A 23,237-nucleotide genomic window follows, 5' to 3' on the forward strand; every position below is an offset into this window, starting at 1 on the left:
ACTAAGACTGTAAAAGTATGAAAGATATTTTGCAGTGTTATTTCCTAATAGTTGCTGGTTGAAAATACAATCTACACAGGACCTTGTAATCAGAAAGTTTTGAATGGGTGGAGTTATAGCCTGCCTGGTGACACCACCAGGCAGCATAAGTTAGTATGCCAATAACAAAGAGAGTTCCAAACCTAGCTAGTTTTCAGGTTACATATCACTCCCACTAAGCCCCTCCAATTAGGTCCCTCACTCAGACCACTCACAGACAGTCTAAAGAAAAAGGGGTTGTTTTGCTAAAAAGCTATTTTTGGATTATTTTTTACAATTTTATTGGAAAACTATTACAGTAAGGTACTTAATTGTCACGCAGAAATGATTTAATATTGAGATGAAAACGGCTGCATATGGACCAAAAAAAATAACGTCATAAGATAAGCTAGACCTTGAAAGAAACAAGGGTCATTTTAGGTCTGAAAAATGGGAATATTAGTTTCCTTTGTTTGACTTTAAAAAAAATGTTTTTTTACCGTGTTTGTGTGTAGCAGACATGAGTCGTGCTCATGGTTGATCATGGTCTCGTGATGGGGAAGCCATGCCTGCGACTTGGCTAAAGGGAGTTTCCTCTTGGTCTAATGGATATGATGGTGTTGTTGCCCAGCACCCTGTAGACACTTGTGTACTCTATACACATGTTCTCCACCAGCTTACAGCACAGCTCCACGATCAGAGGGACAAACTGGGGGAGAAGGGAGAGAGTGGGGAGGGAGGGAGGGAGAGTGGAAGAGGGACAGTGACTTAAGGGATGGAAAGTTGCCAAAACACTGTTCTTCAAAACGCACACTGTGTTTTGATCCATCAGTGCGTCTCCCTCCAGGATACAACAAATCTCTGCACATCTTAAAGGCGATCAATGAGACGACAGGCCTAAATACTGCGCAGTACATCCATGTCTTACAGTAGCTGCACTGCTCTACACCAAACCTGGGTTCAATTAGTATCCATTTCCTTTCAAATACTTTCATCTCTTCCATTTCCTCTGTCTATGGTGTCAGATGGGCAGGGTTTTCACTTTGCACTTTTGAAACTATTCCATTGGTACCAGACAAGCTCAGTCAAGTGCACAAATACTAGTACTATTTACATACTACTATTTTATTTTATTATTTTAATACTAGTAATACAATAGTATAGTTTTAGTATTTACTAATAGTATTTTCTAATAGTATTTACTATTAGTACTACTGTTGTCTCACGTTGCTATCCTTCCAAGTCTCGTTCAATACTCGGCTATTGGTTTCCAAACGAATACTGTATGAGGAAGCATGGACCAACCAGCTTTTTTTTTCTTTCTCCCCAGGCCCTGACCCTCCAGGGCCGTCTGAAGTTCCTGCATGGCCAGAACTGCCACCTGGATGACGGCTGCAACGTGCCCCCCCAACTGGCCCTGTTTGCCATCGCTACCCCCCTCCAGCCTCCATCCATCCTGGAGATCAGGACCAAGAACATGATCTTCAGGACCAAACACAAGCTGGACTTCACCCCCATGGCCTGCGACGCCAAGTATGCTCACGCTATTCAGTCTTACTTCACTGCGACGCCAAGTATGCTCACACTATTCAGTCTTACTTCACATTATGATGGGATGTTGTTAAAGTTCCACCGGTTATACCTGGTTGAATTAACTTCATTAGAACCCCTTTTAAAAAACGGAACTCGTTGTAATCTGGTTGTAATGATGTCATTTCAACCAGTTTTGCCTGCTGGGGTGTTGCTAGGGTATTTCCTACTGTGAAGAGCAATTTCTTGTCATGTGGCTATAATATGTTTGAGGTAGTGGTAATTCAAACATATTTTCACTGCCATTGATGTCCTGTCTCTAATAAAAAAACAAAAAAAGTGTTTTAAGTGAGAATAATCTGCAGCCGAAAAAGAATGGAAATTCACGAGCACCACAATACCTATTCCACCCATGCTCTACTAAGGTTTTCAGGCAAACAGCTTTGACCTACTACAATAACTATGTTGGTATTGTACTTCAAACTATGTATAGGCAGGATGAATAGGATTCAAACCTTCTCAAACAGTCTAATTCATACTCTTGCAGGAGGTGCTTCCACGATAATGTGATTTGTACCACATGCAAGGTAAAGTATTTGATTCTTCACACTCCACAGTGAGAAGTTCTCATTACACTACCTTTTCATGCATTTTTTATTAAATGAAAGCAAGCTTTTCTATAAATACTTACGAGACCATCAGGCTTTATTGAGCTGTTTTGTCTTGTAGTAATGTGGTGCATGCCTGTATTTCCTAAAACCTTTATTTTAGCAAAACATGTCATTGAAAAAAAATATATCATAATAACAACCTTTTTTGGTCAGTAGATGCCCAACATAACAACAGGTGGTGTGTTGGACATAGTAGCTCAGATTGATAGAGCCTGTCTACATGCCTGATTTCTGTAACCGTTAGCTTACCTGTGTAATATTGGCATAAGCTCAGAACCAATTGTGTTTCAAACAAGTTATGTTTGTACTTGTATTTATTTTTGCAATAAAGATGTTGAAGCAACATTAATACAAATGTACAATAAGCATAGGTCTAAAAATACATACAGCCAAATGATACATAGTTTGAAGTACAATATCAACATAGATACTGTAGTAGGTGAAAGCTGTGTGCTGGAAAGCCTTGGTAGAGCATGGGTGCTCGTGAATTTCCTTTCTTTTTTCGGCTTCAGACCAATTCCTATTCTCACTTAAAAATATATTTATTTATTTTTATTTCCATGTTTTTTACACCGGATGGTGATTATGCAACATTATTATACAACATTATAATTAAGCAATAAGACCAGGGGGGGTGAGGTATATGGCCAATATAAGGGCTGTTCTTTTTCCACGACACAATGCGGAGTGCCTGGATACAACCCTTAGCTGTGGTATATTGGTCATATACCACAAACCCCCGAGGTGCCTTATAGCTATTATAAACTGGTTACCAATTAGAAAAGTACAAATAAATGTTTGTCATACCCGTGGTATACGGTCTGATATTCCACAGCATTCAGCCAATCAGCATTCAGGGCACAAACCACCCAGTTTATAATACAACATAACACATGCTCTCCTTGCGAACCCTCACAATGTCATGTGTTTTATCAATCGATTTATTGATAAGATCCCAGTATATACTCCTACTGATCATTGCTCAAAGCAAATTGGCAAGAGCAAGGAAACAAAGACTGAAGCAAATATTTACTATGCGATTATACAATGTAGCTGGCTAGATGACTTCAGGAGCGCAAAATATGGATGAGCTGTCCGCAATGGAAGGGTTCTGAAAAATGATTTCTTGCCAAGGCGAGAAGTGATTGTGAATATATCATAGTCATCCACCTCGGTGGAAACGTCTTGGGACACATAAAGGGGACAGCGCTGGTGCGTCAGACACCAGCTGATTAGGAGGTAGTCATCCGAATGTTCACAGGACATCGGTGGTCTACTCTGTCATCACACAGTAGAGGAGTTGGATGTTTCAGTGGGAGGAGGACATCAACAAGCGCATAGAGATGGCCAGGCACTCTGTCAACCAGCTGGTGTTTGCAATTCTCCGTGACAGGCGCATGCACACAGTTGGCCACTTCCTTGGGCATTACCGTAGGGCAGGGTTTCCCAAACTTGGTCCTGTAGTCCCCCCTGGATGCAAGTTTTAGTTTTTGCCCTAGCACTACACAGCTGATTCAAATAATCAAAGCTTGATAATGAGTTGGTTATTTGAATCATCTGTGTAGTGCTAGGGCAAAAACCAAGGGAGGGATGGCTTGAGAGTCTGAGAGCTGATCATTCCTCCGTTCTAGCAAGATGCACACAGTAGTACACACCCCTTGCCTGCCTCTCCACAAAGTCAACGGCTCTTTTAAGAGCTACCTAATAAATGTAAATAAGTGTGTGTGTCGGGAGAGAGGGAGGGAGGGGGCTGTCAAAACTATAAATGAAAGAATGGTCAAAATATGTATGGTATGCTACAAATTCCAATTTGTTATGGCTAATGTTAGCTAGGTGGCTAACACTAATGTTAGCTAGGTGTCTAACGTTTGCTAGGCTAGGGGTTAAGGTTAGGAATGGGGTTAAGGTTGCAAAGTATATTAGTTTAAAAAGTAGTAAGTAGTTGCAAAGTTGGTAGTTAGCTAAAATGCTAAAGTTGTTCAAGATTTGAACAACTTTTGAGTTGCTAGAAATCTGCGTTATATGCCCATCCTTCCACCCCGACCAACCACCCTCGAGGCTTTTCCTATTTCTGAAGTAAATCTCTATTTGTGATGGCATGTTATAGAAGGGTCCAGACACTTTTTTTTGTGATTTGGTTTGTTTTTGAGAACATGCCATTTTACATCAAAAATAGAGATTTACTTCAGAAATAGGAAAAGTCTCCTTCAAGTAACCTTCTGTCTGATGTAACCATACCAAACGTAACATAAGATACTTATTTCAGTGTTCTGGATACACATTTGCTATGTTCAACATAGCTAACTTACAATTTCTTAACAATGCTATTTGTTTTCTTGCTATGGTTTGTGTTTTGGTGTTGGTTGTTCTTAGTCTGGGGAAATATAGCGTAACTAACTGCAGTGTTTATCCTGTCTGAAATCTGGCTACCTCGTTTTAGCTTTACCATAGCTTGGTACGTACAATGCAGTTTTTCCAAAGTTTTGTGGTTTTAAACTTAACGTTAACTAGCTATATGTTTTGTGTAAGAATGTATTATATATTGTGGTGCATGAACTGACCATACACGTTATCTAATGTTACAGTATAACGTTTGCCAAGGTTACTTGGATACATTTAATTGGCTATCATATTTGTTTGTTCTCCAATTTACACGCAAGTGTCTAGATCAGCAGTAAAGGGGTGATGACTTTAGCATTATGTGAAAAACCCTACGTGTCAAAATATAGCTAGCTAGCTTTCATCACTTGTCGGTTAGCTAACTTACCTTACCAAAGCTAGCGCTCATCTCACTCGTATAATGTTACGGTAGCCAGCTAGCTAAACAAAACAAAACCACATTCATTGGCTAGCTACCTGTATTTGCCTGTTGGTTAGCTAGTTAGCTTTCAGCGGACTGGTGTTAGCTACAGAAGCTAGCCGTTGGACTTTGTACAAGTAACGTCAGCTACCTAGCTAATCAAAATATCCGTTTGCATTCATTGATTAACCTTAGCTTGAATACCACCATATAGCTAGCCATATACATTAGACTAGGTTTGCTCATGTACACTTCATATGACTGGCAGGTGGGGCAAGCAGCTCTGTTGTTGCCGAGCAACCAACCCAGTGTTAGGACTATGAGTTTCGGCTAAAGATGTTAGCATTGTCAGCTACAAAAAAGGTAGATGATCGTTGTTTCTTAACAGACGCAAATGTGCACGTGAGAGCGATAATTTATACATTTAATAAAAACTGCTGCACCTACAAACTTAGTCAAGCCGGCGTTTTTCTAAAGCCCAATATTCACTTTATGGAATCTTTAGTCTTGTTTTAATCCACCGTCTAGGATTTAAGATGGGTAGGCGCAATAAATAATTGTAAAAATCAATTGCTAGCTGCCCTATAAAAAAATCTGCAGTTAAAAAATCTGGCAGGTGGTTCTCGGTAAAGGACGAAAGGCTCATGATGAGAGGCGGATGAGTGTGTTGTGGACCTACAAGTTGATTTGGGATTTTCATTGAGGTTGGTGTCATATATTTAACACTGAGCTTCAACCAATGCCTATAATAGACGACTAGTGTCTCGTCTATAATAATGGTGTTTTTGTGTATCTTATTGCATTGCAGGGGGAAGATCGTGCTGGGCTACACTGAGGCTGAGCTCCGGGTTAGAGGCTCTGGATACCAGTTTATCCATGCAGCTGATATGCTCTACTGTGCTGAGAACCACGTCCGCAGTAAGGCTTTTACTATGACATCTCTACCTTTAATAATAATAATGGGATATTCCAAATAACATTGGTTTAGAACAGTAACTTGACAATTTAACGTGATATACACTACATGGCCAAAAGTATGCTCGTCGAACATCTCATTCCAATATCATGGGCATTAATATGGACTTGGTCCGCCCTTTGCTACTATAACAGCCTCCACTGTTCTGGGAAGGCTTTCCACTAGATGTTGGAACATTGCTGCAGGGACTTGCTTCCATTCAGTCACAAGAGCATTAGTGAGGTCGGCACTGATCAGTCGGCGTTCCAATTCTTCCCAAAGATGGATTTGAGTTCAGAGCTATGTGCAGGCCAGTCTTCCACACCGATCTCTTCCACATTCTTCCACACCGATCTCAACAAACCATTTATGTATGGACCTCTCTTTGTGTATTAATAACAACAAGATGACTCATGTCAAATATACTGTGTCCATAAAATGTGTATAGGTTCAGAGCTTTTGTGAAACAGCACAGTTATATAGCAAAACAGAAATCAGACTTCAGCGATAGATTGGAGGGGTTTGATGGTAGCTGAAGGACGGGATTGAAAACCAACAAAAAATAACTATTGTAAAACACATTGTGTCTGTAAAATGTACAGTACCAGTCCAACGTTTGGACACACCTACTCATTCAATGGATTTTCTTAATTTTTACTATTTTCTACATTGTAGAAAAATAGTGAAGATATCAACACTATGAAATAACACATATGGGATCATGCAGTAACCATAAAAGTGTTAAACAAATCTAAATATATTTTATATTTGAGATTCTTCAAAGGTGAATAAGAATATTTTGAAGATAAATACACAACGCAGAGGATGAGAGGAATAAAAACTAGAGTACTAATGGTATTTGGCCCAGATGTACTGCAAGGACTTCTGATTGGTCAACCCCAGGCTAGGGTGGGGGGTTATAAAAGTCATCCTGTCCTTTGTTCTTTGGAGAAAAGCTGAGGACAGGGGAGACTGAACATCTACCTCCTAGCATAACATCTATGGTATGTCCTTCTCAAATAAACCTATTTTTCTCCCCCTGATTTGCTTTGGAGTTTGCGTTATTGAAGAATGACATAAATTGCTAACAGTAGCAACCCTTTGCCTTGATTACAACTTTTGCACACTCTTGGCATTCTCTCAACCAGCTTCACCTGGAATGCTTTTCCAACAGTCTTAATTAACTTCTTCGAGATAGGAGGCGCTCTTTTAATTTTTGGATAAAAAAACGTTCCCGTTTTAAACAAGATATTTTGTCATGGAAAGATGCTCGACTATGCATGTAATTGACAGCTTTGGAAAGAAAAAACTCTGACGTTTCCAAAACGTATCCAAAAAGATATTATCTGTGAGTGCCCCAGAACTAATGCTACAGGCGAAACCAAGATTAAATTTCATACAGGAAACGGTCCAGATTTTGAATGCCCTGTGTTCCAATGTCTCCTTATATGGCTGTGAATGCACCAGGAATGAGCCTGCACTTTTTGTTGTTTCCCCAAGGTGTCTGCAGCATTGTGACGTATTTGTAGGCATATCATTGGAAGATTGACCATAAGAGACTACATTTACCAGGTGTCCGCCCGGTGTCCTGCGTCGAAATTATTGCGTAATCTCCAGGTCCATGCGTGTTCCATTTTCTTCAGAGGAGAAACCAAACTGCCACGAATGATTTATCATCGATAGATATGTGATAAACACCTTAAGGATTGATTCTAAACAACGTTTGCCATGTTTCTGTCGATATTATGGAGTTCATTTGGAAAAAAGTTTGGGTTGTAATGACTTAATTTTCGGGGGTTTTCTTACCCAAACGTGATGAACAAAACGGAGCGATTTGTCCTACACAAATAATCTTTTTGGAAAAACTGAACATTTGCTATCTAACTGAGAGTCTCCTCATTGAAAACATCTGAAGTTCTTCAAAGGTAAATTATTTTATTTGAATGCTTTTCTTGTTTTTTTGAAAATGTTGCATGCTGAATGCTAGGCTTAATGCTATGCTAGGTTATCAATACTCTTACACAAATGCTTGTTTAGCTATGGTTCAAAAGCATATTTTGAAAATTTGAGATGACAGTGTTGTTAACAAAAGGCTAAGCTTGAGAGCAAATATATTTATTTAATTTCATTTGCGATTTTCATGAATATTTAACGTTGCGTTATGGTAATGAGCTTGAGGCTATAAATAGGATCCCGGATACGGGATTGCTCGTCGCAACAGGTTAAAGGAGTTCCCACATATGCTGAGCACTTGTCGGCTGTTTTTCCTTCACTCTGCAGTCCAACTTATCCCAAACCATCTCAATTGGTTTGAGGTCGGGTGATTGTGATCTGATGCAGCACTCCATCACTCTCCATCTTGGTTAAATCGCCCTTACACAACCTGGTGGTGTGTTGGGTCATTGTCCTGTTGGAATACAAATGATAGTCCCACTAAGCGCAAACCAGGTGGGATGGGGTATCACTGCAGAATGCTGTAGTAGCCATGCTGGTTGTGTGCCTTGAATTATAAATAAATCATTGACGATGTCACCAACATAGCACTGCCCACACCATCACACCTCATCTACCCATGTTTCACGGTGGGGGGAAACACACATGAGGAAATCATCTGTCCACCTACTTTGTGTCTCACAAAGACATGGCGGTTGGAACCAAAAATCTCAAATTTGGACTCCTCAGACCAAAGGACATATTTCTACTGGTCTAATGTCCATTGCTTGTGTTTCTTGACCCAAGCAAGTCTCTTCTTCTTACTGGTGTCCTTAAGTAGTGGTTTCTTGGCAGCAATTAGACCACGAAGGCCTGATTCTCGCAGTCTCCTCCGAACAGATGAGGTTGAGATGTATCTGTTACCTGAACTCTGTGAAGCATTTATTTGGTCTGGAATTTCTGAGGCAGGTACCTCTAATGAACTTGTCCTCTGCAGCAGAGGTAATTCTGGGTCTTCCTTTCCTGTGGCGGTCCTCATGAGAGGCAGTGTAATCATAGTGCTTGATAGTTTTTGTGACTGCACTTGAAGAAACGTTCAAAGTTCTTGATATTTTCCATATTGACTGACCTTCAAAGTAGTGATGGACTGTCGTTTCTCTTTGCTTATTTTAGCTGTTCTTGCCATGACATGGACTTGGTCTTTTACCAAATAGGTTTATCTTCTGTATACCACCCCTACCTTGTAACAACACAACTGATTGGCGCAAACTCATTAAGAAGGAAAAAAATTCCACAAACTAACTTTTAACAAGGCACACCTGTTAACTGAAATGCATTCATGGTGACTACCTCATGAAGCTGGTTGAGAGAATGCCAAGAGTGAGCAAAGCTGTCATTAAGTCGAAGGGTGGCTACTTTGAAGAATCTCAAATATAAAATATATTTAGATTTGTTTAACACTGTTTTTTGTTACTCCATGATTCCATATGTGTTATTTCGTAGTTTTGATGTCGTCACTATTATACCACAATGTAGACATTTGTAAAAATATAGAAAACCCCTCGAATGAGTAGGTGTGTCCAAACTTTTGACTGGTAGTGTATGTAGTATGAATAAGCTGGAAGTAGGAGCCTAGGTGTTGTTGTCCACTAGTTTACTCAAATTGGGAGAGGGGTAGTAGGGTTAGGGGAAAATAAAAAAGGAAAATCTATTTTAAGAGATTGAAAATCATGCAGACAATTAAATTTATGGAATCTACCATCTATCTGCAATATTAAAGCTAATCTACCCCCCAAAAAATGTTTTATAAAAAACAAACATTTAAAGGGCCTTCCCCAAACGTTGGAAGCACAGACTCGTCTAAAATGTCATTGTATGGATGTAGCGTTAAGATACGTTCTCCTGGCATCCGCCAAACACAGATTTGTCCGTCGGACTGCCAGATGGTGAAGCGTGATTCACCACTCCAGAGAACGTGTTTCCACTTTTATTTTTATTTCACCTTTATTTAACCAGGTAGGCTAGTTGAGAACAAGTTCTCATTTACAACTGCACCCTGGCCAAGATGAAGCAAAGCAGTTCGACACATACAACAACGCAGAGTTACACATGGCATAAACAAACATACAGTCAATAGTACAGTAGGGGGAAAAAAGTATATTTAGTGTGTGCAAATGAGGTAAGATAAGGGAGGTAAGGCAATAAAATAGGCTATAGTGGCGAGGTAATTACGATATAGCAATTAAACACTGGATGGATAGATGTGCAGAAGATGAATGTGCAGGTAGAGATACTGGGGTGCAAAGGAGCAAGATAAATACATAAATACAGAATGGGGATGAGGTAGTTGGATGGGCTATTTACAGATGGGCTATGTACAGGTGCAATGATCTGTGAGCTGCTCTGACAGCTGGTGCTTGAAGATAGTGAGGGAGATAAGAGTCTCCAGCTTCAGCTATTTTTGCAGTTCGTTCCAGTCATTGGCAGCAGAGAACTGGAAGGAAAGACGACCAAAGTAGGAATTGGCTTTCGGGGTGACCAGTGAAATATACCTGCTGGAGCACGTGCTCTGGGTGGCTATGTTGACCAGTGATAAGGCGGGGCTTTACCTAGCAACGACTTGTAGATGACCTGGAGCCAGTGGGTTTTGGCGACGAGTATGAAGCGAGGGCCAGCCAACCAGAGCATACAGGTCACAGTGGTTGGTAGTATATGGGGCTTTGGTGACAAAATGGATGGCACTGTGATAGACTGCATCCAATTTGTTGAGTATGCTATTTTGTAAATGTCGAGGATCGGTAGGATAGTCAGTTTTACGAGGGTATGTTTGGCAGCATGAGTGAAGGATGCTTTGATGCGAAATAGGAAGCCGATTCTAGATTTAATTTTGGATTGGACATGCTTAATGTGGGTCTGGAAGGCATGTTTATAGTCTAACCAGACACCTAGGTATTTGTAGTTGTCCACATAAGTCAGAACCATCCAGAGTAGTGATGCTGGACAAGCGGGCAGGTGCAGGCAGTGATCGGTCGAAGAGCATGCATTTAGTTTTACTTGCATTTAAGAGCAGTTGGAGGCCACGGAAGGAGAGTTGTATGGCATAGAAGCTTGTCTGGAGGTTAGTTAGCACAGTGTCTAAAGAAGGGCCAGAAGAATACATAATGGTGTCGTCTGCGTAGAGGTGGATCAGAGAATCACCAGCAGCAAGAGCGACTTCATTGATGTATACAGAGAAGAGAGTCAGCCCAAGAATTAAACCCTGTGGCACCCCCATAGAGACTGCCAGAGGTCCGGACAACAGGCCCTCTGATTTGACACACTGAACTCTAACAGAGAAGTAGTTGGTGAACCGGGCGAGGCAGTCATTTGAGAAACCAAGGCTGTTGAGTCTGCCAATAAGAATGTGGTGATTGACAGAGACGAAATCCCTGGCCAGGTCGATTAATACGGCTGCACAGTATTGTCTCTTATCGATGGCAGTTATGATATCGTTTAGGACCTTGACCATGGCTGAGGTGCACCCATGGCCAGCTCGGAAGCCAGATTGCATTGCTGAGAAGGTATGGTGGGATTCGAAATGGTCTGTGATTTATTTGTTAACTTGGCTTTCGGAGACCTTTGAAAGGCAGGGTAGGATAGATATAGGTAGCAGTTTGGGTGTAGAGTGTCTCCCCCTCTGAAGAGGGGGATGACCGCGCCAGCTTTCCAATTTTTGGGAATCTCAGACGATACAAAAGAGCGGTTGAACAGGCTAGTAATAGGGGTTGCAACAATTTCGGCAGGTAATTTTATAGAGAGAGGGTCTAGATTGTCTAGCCCGGCTGATTTGTAGGGGTCCAGATTTTGCCGGTCCGGTGTCCAATGGCAGTGAGCTTTACTACACTCCAGCCAACGCTTGGCATTGCGCATGGTGATCTTAGGCTTGTGTGCAGCTGCTCGTCCATGGAAACGCATTTCATGAAGCTCCCGACGAACAGTTCTTGTGCTGAAGTTGCTTCCAGAGGCCGTTTGGAACTCTGTAGTGAGTGTTGCAACCGAGGACAGATTATTTTTACGACAGTCACATTTGTGAGCTTGTATGGCCTTCCACTTTGTGGCTGAGCCGTTGTTGTCCCTAGACCTTTCCACTTCACAATAGTACATAACAAATCGAGCTCTCTGAGTTTAAATACTGGAGGGGACAATTTGCCTAATGAAAGTGTTAAAATAGTCTAGTGAGTGTAAAGACAAGCATGATGTTGTTAATATCAACAACAAAAAGATCCAGTATTCATTGTTCGACAGATGGTTATTTCAGTACAGTATATGCTGTTTTTCAAAACTTTTGACTCACAACCTTTCATTGCTTTTAGAAAGTAGTCCAGGGTAGTACGTCAGTATGTTTAAAAGACATGTAGGCAGAGCTTTGATTGGCAAACTGTCCGAGAGTTCGTGGAAGTCTGGTTGCGTCCTTAATAGTCTCTCCTTTCTCCCAAAGTGTACACTTGTTCACTTCCCTTCATGGATTTGAAAGGAAATGACTGGTATATTAAACTCCCTCTAGCCCATGCCTACAGCAATCCAATGCTTTTACATTGGTTGAGAGTAGTGAACCAGTGCACACTTCAGGAGGGATTATTGGGACAAACCATATAGACGGCGTTGGCTGACAAACGTCACAAAAATGATGCGCGCACATCGATGTGGCCGGAAGCCACGCGGTTTTTATGATTATGAGCGGTCGGGTAACTAGCAACAATGGCTAAAAGCTGCCTTGTGGGGAACCGTAGGTGGCTTGTTTCAGCTAGTTTTATCTTGTTGTTGATACCATGTCTTGTTATGAGGTGTTTTGACAGATTTCATGTCAATTCTAATATGGCAAAACAATTCACTAGCTAGTTAACCAGCAACTCTAACGATGTATTTGAGAGACAGGTGCTCATTGTGCACATTAATTCATGTTTTCAATTACCATTTGGAAACAAAATGTAGTCTACATGTTGTCAGCAATTTAAGCCGATCCCGTCTGTTTTGCCTCATAGTTAAGCGCTCAACGTTTTTTGTTGCCAAACAACCAACCCGTCTCTGTGGGACACATGGTTGGCTAGAGTGGAGAATATGTTTACACATAATCCAGATTATGGAGGAGATTGTGCAAAGCCCAGAGCAGATTAGAGCAGAGTGAACAGAGCAGAGTGGTGAACTGGGGCCACATATCCATATCAGGAATGGAATAAAGATCCAAAGTCCACCAGTGTCCACTGAAAGTGACACACGAGTTTCAGCAGCACTGCAGGGGAACACATTGGGTGTAAATCTGCCGTGTCTGCACATCTCTTTACTGCAAGCCTCTCTTTAGAACAATGGGTCGACGGGTGTCTCACACCTGTGTCCATTCGCCACCATGAACCTACTCCGGAAAGCTGCACAGTTGAGACGTGTTCTACTCCACAACACGCCTTGCAAAGACAAGAATAGGCCAATTGGGTGAAGGATCAAGGATTGTGTGTGTGTGTGTGTGTGTACATTTAGAGGTGTGATGGTGCATAGGTGCATGTACACTCGCATGCGAACAGCATCTTTCGGCAGACTTGCTTTTGTAAGCGTCGTGAGTGTGTAGGGGTTGGTTCCATGCATGGGTGCACATATGCACTGTGTTGACTATGTTAAGTTATGACCATACAATCATTGGTTCTGATACATCCCCCCTGACTCGGTGTCGTATGTGATTCCAGTGATCAAGACCGGAGAGAGCGGGCTGACGGTGTTCAGACTGCTCACTAAGGATAACCGCTGGAGGTGGGTCCAAGCCAACGCCAGACTGGTCTACAAGAACGGCAAGCCTGACTACATTATCGCCACCCAGAGGCCCCTGGTGTAAGTGCAGCTTTAGCCCCCCTGTTTGTATGAAAGATTTCAATGAGGTGAATGTAATGTGTAATCCTAAACAGTCAGAGCTCTTTAGTCCATAGTGTTAGAGACTTTTGTCCAAATAGTAGTCCCTAGTGTTCTGGTAAGCTATGTCTCATCCTCCTCTTGTTCCCAGTGGGTAAGAGGGAGGACAGTAGATTGGATTTCATCACGTTAATAAAATCCTCGCGACCCCAAATATATTGGGGGTAAAAATGTAATTCACAGGAAATGTTTACTTTTTTAATGTGGGGCTTTGACAGTCAATCATTTAAATAATTTATCTCATATAGATATATCCCATATCCCCATGTTGTGTCTGAGCGTCTCAGGGTCAGGGGGCGTGGTCAACAGTGCGTACCTCATCTCTCCTGTCACATCCAACCTGGATCGATATTTGGTTTTAATGCAGATGAGGGCTCTGAATCCGCATACCATGAGTTTTAATGCTCTGAGGGAGACTGCATTGTATTCCCTTGGAGTCAAGAACCAAAACGTCTCCATAGTGACCGGTGAATCCATTGTCTGCAGCATTCGGTCACATGGCAGCTTGATCAGCTGTTCAATTTCACTTCCCGGCATGTCAACTGAATCAGGATCACACAGATTTTGCTGATTTGTTATATAATTTGTTTGTATGTCCCCTGCGTGCTTGCGTTCAATTCGTTCACTTCCCCAAATATGTCTGTTACATAGGCAAGGAGACACATTTTCTTTTCATTACACAGAAAGTAAACAAAGTTTGTCATTTAAATCCATTGCGAATGACAACCGATCCGCTCTCAATTTGAAAAAATCTTTCCAACACTCCCCCTCAATAACCACCAAGCTTCGGTGTGAAAGACAACATTGTCATGCTCTGATCCCATATCCCCAAATAGTTTTGAGAACAGGTGTGCACAATGTAGTTTACAATGTTCTGCGCTCAGCTCTTTTGCCGCCAGTTGCTCTCGGTGTATCCAATATAGCTCAGTGGGTGTTGTCACGCCCTGGTCTTGTGATTGTCTCCACCCCTCCAGGTGCCACTTATTATCCCTGGTGTATATATCCCTGTGTTTCCTGTCTCTCTGGGCCAGCTCGTCTTGTATGTTTTTCAAGTCAACCAGCGTTTTCCCGTTCTCCTGCTTCTATTCTCTTTTGCTATTCCTCACGGTCTTGACCCTTGCCTGTCCTGTCTCTGAGCCCGCCTGCCTGACCGCTCTACCTGACCCTGAGCCTGACACCGAGCCTGCCCGCCGACCTGTACCTCTGCCTCCCTCTGGATTACCGACCTCTGCCTGCCTTGACCTTGTCTTCTGCTTGCCTCTGGAACGTTAAACCATTGCTACTTCGACAGTCTGCATCTGGGTCTTACCTTGATTCCTGATAGGTGTATCATACAATGCGTCCATTTGGCAGAGGGCGACACATTCATAACTAAAGATCAGAGGCCTGCCCACCGTCCCATGGTAGATGGAGCCCCATCTGTGCAAAAGCCCACCATTCGATCCCATGGAATCTGTTTTTCAGCACATTGAACGTCCCCTGTGCCATATCATGCTTGGGAATAGTGAGACAACAATATGCCCTCGTAAATAGCACAGCTAACATCTATTTGGAGAGCATAAGGTGGGGAGTTTGAGTCGTTCAGTCAGTTTCCTCTTGATTGCTTGCTATAGCATAAATTTGTAGTTTCACAGTGTTATCTGACAAAGGTATTGCTGTGAGTTTCTGTGTCTCTGTCTCCCCACACATTGTTTTCCCCCATATCAATTGCGGCCGGTAATGTCCGTCTCTGCAATAGCGTGTGATTTCATAGCGTAGCAGGCTTAGCCATTCACCGTGGAAAAGATTCAAGTGCAACCGTCAAGAGCGGCCTTTTGCCACGATCTGAGGGCGCTCTGTCGTTGGATTTGAACTTTTAGATTTGAATCATTTCATTCCGATTTTTAAAGTTCACCACATGATCATTTTGATTTTGAGAGACAAAGAAGATATGTTTAGTTTTTTTTTTTACCAGGATTTTGGAAATTCTCCCACAACCCCATTTTCATATCAGGCAACCCGACATGGGTCACGACCCCTAGTTTGGGAACCGCTGCTGCACACTTAAAATGACGCTCCCACCAACTTTAAGGACACAAAGCCTTAACTTTGCTGGAGTTTTATCCTAAACAGAAAGAGTGTGTTCTGATTGGTTCTCTCCATCCTCTCGTACTCAGGGAGGAGGAGGGAGGAGAGCACCTGAGGAAGCGTTCCATGCACCTCCCCTTCACCTTCGCCACGGGCGAAGCACTTCTCTACCAGAGTAGCTACCCCATCCACGGCCTCACCGACTCACTCCAGACTAAAGGCAAGACCAAGTCCAAGAAGGCCAAGCTGGACAAGAACTCGTCGAAGGATCACGGTGGACTGGACCCCAGCTCCCTGCTTGGGGCATTGATGCGGCAGGATGAGTCCGTGTACGTGTGCCAACCAGCCGTCGAGCCCAAGATGTCCTTCCACAGTAGTCTGTTTAGTGAGCGAGGCGAGGGGGAAGGGCAGAGCAGTGGAGGCTGTAGCAGTGGCCCTCTGGGTGGGGGTGTGGGAAAGAGCTGGAGCTCCGTGCCCAACGGGGTCACCACCACCACCTCCACTGGCCCCAACGGGGAGCCTCCACCCAGCTTCGACCCACTGCTCGCCACCCTGGACTCACTATCTCTGGAGGGGGACGAGACATGCTCTAACAGGTGATTGTATATTTGTATGTACATTTAAGTAATTTATTGTATATAATGTTATATACAAGTATTTTCCAATTGAATTGAGTGTAATGTCCCTTTGGACTGCCCACTGTACAGCCAGTCTTGCCCAACCTTTCCATTTTTTTGCCCTTCAGTTTTTAATTCCAATATTTTGTTTATGTATGCATTGTTGTACTCCCAAGTCTATATGTATTTTGAATTTGTCAAATAAAATAAATGTCTTCCCATCAGCGAGCTGTTCTCTGCTCTGGAGAACCTGGGTCTGAACGCAGAGGATCTGGAGCTACTGCTGCTGGATGAGAGGATGATCAGAGTGGAGATGGATCCGGACTACATCCCCTCGCTCAACGACCTGCTCACCAACAACGAGATCCTCTCCTACATCCACGACTCGCTGGAGAACAAGACCGAGGAGGGCCAGGGTGGGGACAATCACGTGTCCATACCACAAGCCTCAACCACAACCCATCCCCCTGGCCCTATCCTTAATTCTACCCTTATCCCTAACCTTTATAACCAAGCCACCCCCGCTATGCATATCTCTACCCTCCACCCCCAGGCTACTATCCCACCTATCCCCCAACCCACGTTACCCCCTCACAGACTACCAAAGCAGCCACCCATAGTGCAGCTCTCCCAGCAGATGCAGCAGCACCTCAACTTAGTAAAGCCCGTTCTGGCAAAATACCCCTGGCCCCCGACACAAACGGACGTCCCCACGCCAAGCCAGCCAGACACACTGCAGCACACAACCTCACTAACAGTGGTCGATAATGGTCACTGGCTTCACCAGCAGGAGCATCTGCATGCGGGGCTGGACGACCACTGCCACAGCATTCACCCTCTGGTCAACGGTAAGACATCCCAGCTGGGGCCTCAAGGGTCCGGGCAGCTCAAACACCACCAGCACCAGAACATCATCCATCTTCAGAGCCAGTGGCAGCAGCAGAACCAGCACCTACAGGTCCAGCTTCAGCCTCAGTGCCATTTCAAACAGCAGAAGGCAAGTAGCAACAGCGGTGCCACTCTCAACGGGGTGCACCCTGATCCCGATTGGCAGAGGTACGGCTACGACGACCAGTTGGGACTGACCGCTAACGGAGCCTGCACCGTCTCCTACACCAACGGGCGCGCGGACACCCTCTCACACGCTACAGGAGGTGAGGTCACTCTCACAGATTACGGTACGGGTGCTTCGACTACCGTGGGCATGGTGATGAACTGGGGTACGGTGGGGGGCACAGGTCACTACCAGGGAAAAGGCGGGGTGACTGCTACCCCCTCAGACCATCTGGAGCATCACAAACAACATTCTCCACTGGTCCCATCCGCCTACTTTCACCGCCAGTACCCCACCACCCAGAACTCCTTAGATTACATCCTGGGGCTGTCACAGCCGCAACACACCATGCCTTCTCTGGGCGCCTACGGCATTTTGAATCGCCCCGCTTCCCAAGATGCCACTCACTGCAAGGTAAGAGTCAAAGAATAAAGCAAGATGCTCAAATATGGATAATAAACCTGATGTCTTTTTCTTTTGTAATATTTGGTGAATTTCTGTGACTGTATGTTTGTGGGACTGTCTTGTTAATGGTTGACATCCCAGCATTAGGAGCACTATTTCTATGTCATGAAAGCGATTTCTATGTCATGTGAAACCGACGAGTGGAGAGCAAAGGGTCACGGCGGTGGAGAATCTGTCGATGGAGAGGAACGTAGGTCTCCCGTGGAGTGGCGTTGGATCTTTCAGGATTGCGCCACAATCAAGTCAACCGTTGAAGGGATTCTGTCGACGTAAGCATCGACAGCAGTAGGAAAACCCTCTCCTGCCAGGGCTGTTTCCTTGCCGGTAGCACAACTTAGCCTTGACCTAAATGCCCCGGAACTGATCCTACCGCAGTGTGATTGTGACGGAAGCAGCTCTGTTCTGCAGGGACCGCCTTACAATCTGTTCAAAGCTGATAATGTCAAGCATGACTTCTGATCAGGACACTGACTGGGAGTGAACTGGTGTCGGCTACGTCCATGGCTGCTCCTTCAGGGTGTCGCGTACTGTACAGTTGCAGTATATGTTGTGTTCGGGTCATGTAGGGTCCCAGCTCCGTCGAGGATTGAATGAGGTCGCTTTTAAGAGTGTATCACGCGCGGTGTGCGTGTCACACACACACACACGTTTTTACCGGTTGCTAACGTGTCGATCTGAAGTGAAGACGCTCCGTTTTAATTGCACAACAAGCCTCCGTACATTTGGAGACGAAGGTGAGATTAGGACCCGCCTCTGTGCATTTGTGAATACAGTACAGGAGGCTTGTCAGGGAGGGACACAAGGGGCTCAGTCGGTCAAAACAAGGTCTCAGGACAAGACGAACTGGACATTAGTACAGCACACAGTCCATTCTGCATGCTGGACACCATCTTCCTCTCCTTGTTGTTTGTTGTTGTGCTGAATTAATGTTTCAAGATCCATGAAGGGTAACGAACGATAGAGTTGGTTGTTCTCTTTGTTGAGAGAGAAGAGCCGATGGTGAAGAACTGTAATGAATAGAACAAGGTTGAAGTCCCACAATGAGAGCTATAGCTCCCAGGCAGCGACTGCTAACCGGACCGGCAGCCATTCATGCCCCCCATATCCCACTCCGCCTTCCCTGTGTTTTCCTTCAGGGTCAGCGACCACGCCCCAGAGGAACATAGAGCCAAGCTGGCCAGTCAAGCATGAGCTGTCCTGACCTACAATTTTCCCATCGTCATTACCTAATACATAGAGGGGCAGAAGAATGTGTGGCAATGTTGTGTGTATGCGCATGGGTGCGTGCCTATATGTGCGGTGTCACATCCCACCACAGGGGGTGCTGTTTACCCCCGGCTAGGGGTGTTGATGTGATTTGGGATTGAGTAGCATTAGAGATTAGTTGAGTTTGGCCTACCTTAACCTGGCTGGGTTTGTCCTGCTCCAGGTGCGCAGTGTCCTGCTGGCCTGCCCCTATGGGGGGCCTATATAAGGTGGCCCTATTAGGATTTCTACATGGATGATGCCTAGCTAATCCATTTAGGGCCCACTAAGCAGGATTACAATTAGGCCGATGGTAGAAACTGTCACAACAGACACATACAGGGGATTCCCTCATACAGGGAAGCCACAAAGTACATACGCACACCTATGGAGTATAGAGAGTGGAGCTCAGTGCTTGTACCAGTGTCAGTACTCTGTTGGTTTGGCGGATATGCTACTTTGTGTAGTTAGCTAGTGTATTAGCAACAACTACAAGCTACAGTTAGAGTAGCTATCTCTGTTGTCTAGTTCCACCCATCCTCTGCTGTCCACTAACCTGTGTGTGTGTGTGTGTGTGTGTGTGTGTGTGTGTGTGTGTGTGTGTGTGTGTGTGTGTGTGTGTGTGTGTGTGTGTGTGTGTGTGTGTGTGTGTGTGTGTGTGTGTGTGTGTGTGTGTGTGTGTGTGTGTGTGTGTGCCCGCTCTGCACCACTCCGCTCTCTGGCTGACCTGACCTGCAGGACCCCTTTCCTGCAGTCAAATGACATAGTGTCCTCATGGGTACAATCTTATTCATATTTTTCATAATAAACATTATTTCTAAAAAATCCACAGAAAATCTGTTTTTATGTCAAAAGGTTTTGTTATATCTGTTATGTTATATTTGTTATGTCTTCTGTGATGTATATAAAGTGTCATATTGAGATGCAAACTCAAAATGTAGTACGTTTCAACTCTATATCTGACCTGGTGTCTTCTTCTTGTTTAAGCCCATAACCATGTGTGTGAGGTGTACCCTTCTGTTTGAAAGTAGATTTGTTTAAGACTACCTGACCCTGATTCTATGTCCTATCATATGCATACAGCTCCAATGATATTTTTTAATGTTGTTCTGTGTTTAGATGGAGAGCGGCTGCATCCTCAACGACACCAACGTTGCTCACACAGGGAGCTGTCTACTGCCCGATGTGAACGGCCAGGCAGCCAGCGACAGTCTCCACCCCCAGCCCGGCGCCCTACAGACCCCGCCCACCCTCCCAGACCCACAGACTACTGGCTTCTACCTCTGAGACGGGGGGGGGGGGGGGGGTGTCAGTGCAAAGAGAGACCATTGGACCGTTTTGTCAGGGGGCATAAAAAAAATTTAACAGAGGAGGAGACGCGAAAGAAGAATTTAAACTGAACCGTGGATGTTACGACTTTCTATGTAACATTCTCTCCATTTCATTTGTGTAAGACGGACTCAGGACTCGGTGAAAGAGCTCAGCATAGTGTCTCTCTGCACTCTGACAATAGTTTCCCCACTGGCACACAGCTCAGGGGAAACCAAATGCATCTTCTCATGTTACACATTTTTTTATGAAGGGTATGGTTGAGAGAGCGGCGATTTCTTCACCACTGTGATTTTCATTGTTTTTCTTTATGGGTGTACAAAATACAGTTTCGGACAAAGATTATTAACAAGACTGTGAGAAGAGATGTGTTTTACCACTGTCATAGCTACAGTACCACTGTCATAGCTACTGCGCTTCAGTACAGTCATAGCTACTGCGCTTACCACTGTCATAGCTACTGCGCTTCAGTACAGTATAACTTGTTAAAGGAGGGAAAGTGAATGTGGGTATGGAAAGGATGGAGAAGGATTGATATGGAGATTAATATTCATTATGAAGAATGATGAGACATGATTTGAAGGAGCTGGATGTCTGAAATTATTGTGAGGTAGATTTACAAATGTTCTGTTCTGTGTTATGTTTTGTTGTGTCATCTGCCCATAGAGAGGAAGAGGAATTGATTCAGGTTTTGGTGATCTACGTGTTGGTAAAATAGTATATAGGTTGTCCTCTGACGTGTTATTGAGATTGGATAAGTGAAACAGATCCCATATTATGGTCAAATGGTATCTAAATATGAAGAGGGAGAGCAGATTGGAGGAAGGGATGACCGTTTTGGGGTTTTGTTTATTTCCATGCTGCATTTTAGCCTGGAAGAAGTTTACGTTACCAGTGCAATGATGTTGTGTATTTATTTAAATGGCACTCAAATCAACCGAAGCATTTTCTTCTTTTCTTGACTGGCTACAGTGTGAAATCACTCAGTAAATTAAGTTCCGGAATACAGCAGGAGATGGCTTACATTCAGAAGTAAACAAGCAAATTCCAGATCCATCATTCCTCTTTGAAAAGCTTTGAGAAAAATATACATTTGGATTCAAGTTGATTTCCTGAATTGAAATGAAGTTGAGCTAAAAACAAACTGTATTCGCTGCCGATGGCAAGAGGAACGGGAACGGCAGTTTCTGACGTGACGAGAAAGGTCGTTTCAGTGGGCCTCCTCTCTTACAGGGCCCCAAGTGATTCTGTCATGGTCATCTTATCACAGTGGATCTCACACCTCTCCTCGGGGACCCCCAGAAGATACACAATTCTGTTGTCGCCCTGAACGAGCACACCTGATTCACTTAGTCAAGGGCTTGATAATTAGTTGACGAGTTGATTCAGCTGGGCTAGCTTTAGAATAGGTCAAAAGCGTGGAAACACTGCTTTATCGCACTGAAGACCCGTTCCATGAGGATTGACTTGGTCACACGCAGACTCACGGGCATTGATTCAAATGAGAGGACAAGTCTTTTTAAAGAGATTCTGTATTGAAAAGTTGCAATGTTGAATGTGTTGTGTATATTGTAAAAGAGTTGTAAAAATATCCTATTTGCAGTATTTCGTTATTAAAAGTGCTGGAAAATAATTTTTATTAATATTGGTAGCGTTAGAATTCTCTCCATTCAAAATGGCACTATATTCTCTACATAGTGCTATACTTTTAACCAGAGCCCTATGGACCCTGATCAAAAGTAGTGCACTATATAGGGAACGGGTGCCATTTGGGATGTAACTTATTACATAAATGTCACAAACAAATACATTTACAGACTTACCTCTCTTTATATCTGTTTGTCTTTTTTTGTATACAGACATTTCTTATATGAAATAGATTTATTTAAATCAACCAGGAGATGTATGTAAAAAAATAAAAAAGCAAAGTGGCAATCAATAACAACTGCTTTTTTAAATTGTGTTAATAGTAAGGTATTTTTTATGACATTTGTTGCAAGCACTATTTTAAAAGCACTGGTCCTTACAAGCCATTTTTCTCTAGCACAAAAAGTAGGCTTGTAGAAAAGAATTTTGGACTCAATATTATATTGACTACAATACCTACAGTTCTGTGTTTTATTTCAAAATCATGTTTGGAGAACTTTTTATGACTTTTACTCTCAAGGATATGGTGCCATAGTGGTGACATACTGGAGACTCACATCCCAGATTTTTATGTTTAAAGATACAATGGTGTCATTGTTCTTTCTTTTTTTTATCACGTTGAATTTATTGAATTCATTTTGATATTCTAACACACAAAGTTATTGTAGATGTAAAAAAATTAATAAAAGCAGTTCAAATGTTAAAATATACTATTTGATCCTGGAAATAAAGGATTTGTGCAATCACAGTTCATCCTAATCATAGTATGTTTGTGCTCATATTATTTTGTTTCTTTGAAAAGTGTTAATTGAACAATTATTTCTGATTGGTTCTGTAATGTACACTATGAACTTAAAGGTGTTGATTTTTTTAAACATTGGGTGTTAAAATCACAATTGAAAATGGGTTGTTTATGTTCTAATACGAAGGTCCATCATTTCTTCATCCACAAGTCTCACAGCTCACTCGTGTG

The 23,237-nt window shown here is 43.2% G+C and overlaps 1 protein-coding gene across 3 annotated transcripts in view; it reads left to right on the plus strand.

The window, feature by feature from the left end:
- Positions 1–23,012, plus strand: part of LOC124011223 (aryl hydrocarbon receptor-like) — an 84,285-nt gene extending 61,273 nt beyond the window's left edge. For 2 of the 3 annotated variants that reach the window (XM_046324365.1, XM_046324367.1), the window contains 6 exons: positions 1,349–1,551; positions 5,828–5,937; positions 13,621–13,762; positions 15,997–16,503; positions 16,750–17,992; positions 20,408–23,012. In XM_046324365.1, the coding sequence (XP_046180321.1) occupies positions 1,349–1,551; positions 5,828–5,937; positions 13,621–13,762; positions 15,997–16,503; positions 16,750–17,992; positions 20,408–20,575 (2,373 nt within the window). In that variant the 3' untranslated portion in view covers positions 20,576–23,012. Of the gene's footprint in view, positions 1–1,348; positions 1,552–5,827; positions 5,938–13,620; positions 13,763–15,996; positions 16,504–16,749; positions 17,993–20,026; positions 20,067–20,407 lie in introns of all 3 variants that reach the window. The other variant, XM_046324368.1, reaches the window with a different exon arrangement.
- The last annotated feature ends 225 nt before the right edge of the window (positions 23,013–23,237 follow it).

Source organism: Oncorhynchus gorbuscha, linkage group LG23 (genome assembly GCF_021184085.1).
Source record: "Oncorhynchus gorbuscha isolate QuinsamMale2020 ecotype Even-year linkage group LG23, OgorEven_v1.0, whole genome shotgun sequence".
Classification (NCBI taxonomy): Eukaryota; Metazoa; Chordata; class Actinopteri; order Salmoniformes; family Salmonidae; genus Oncorhynchus; species Oncorhynchus gorbuscha.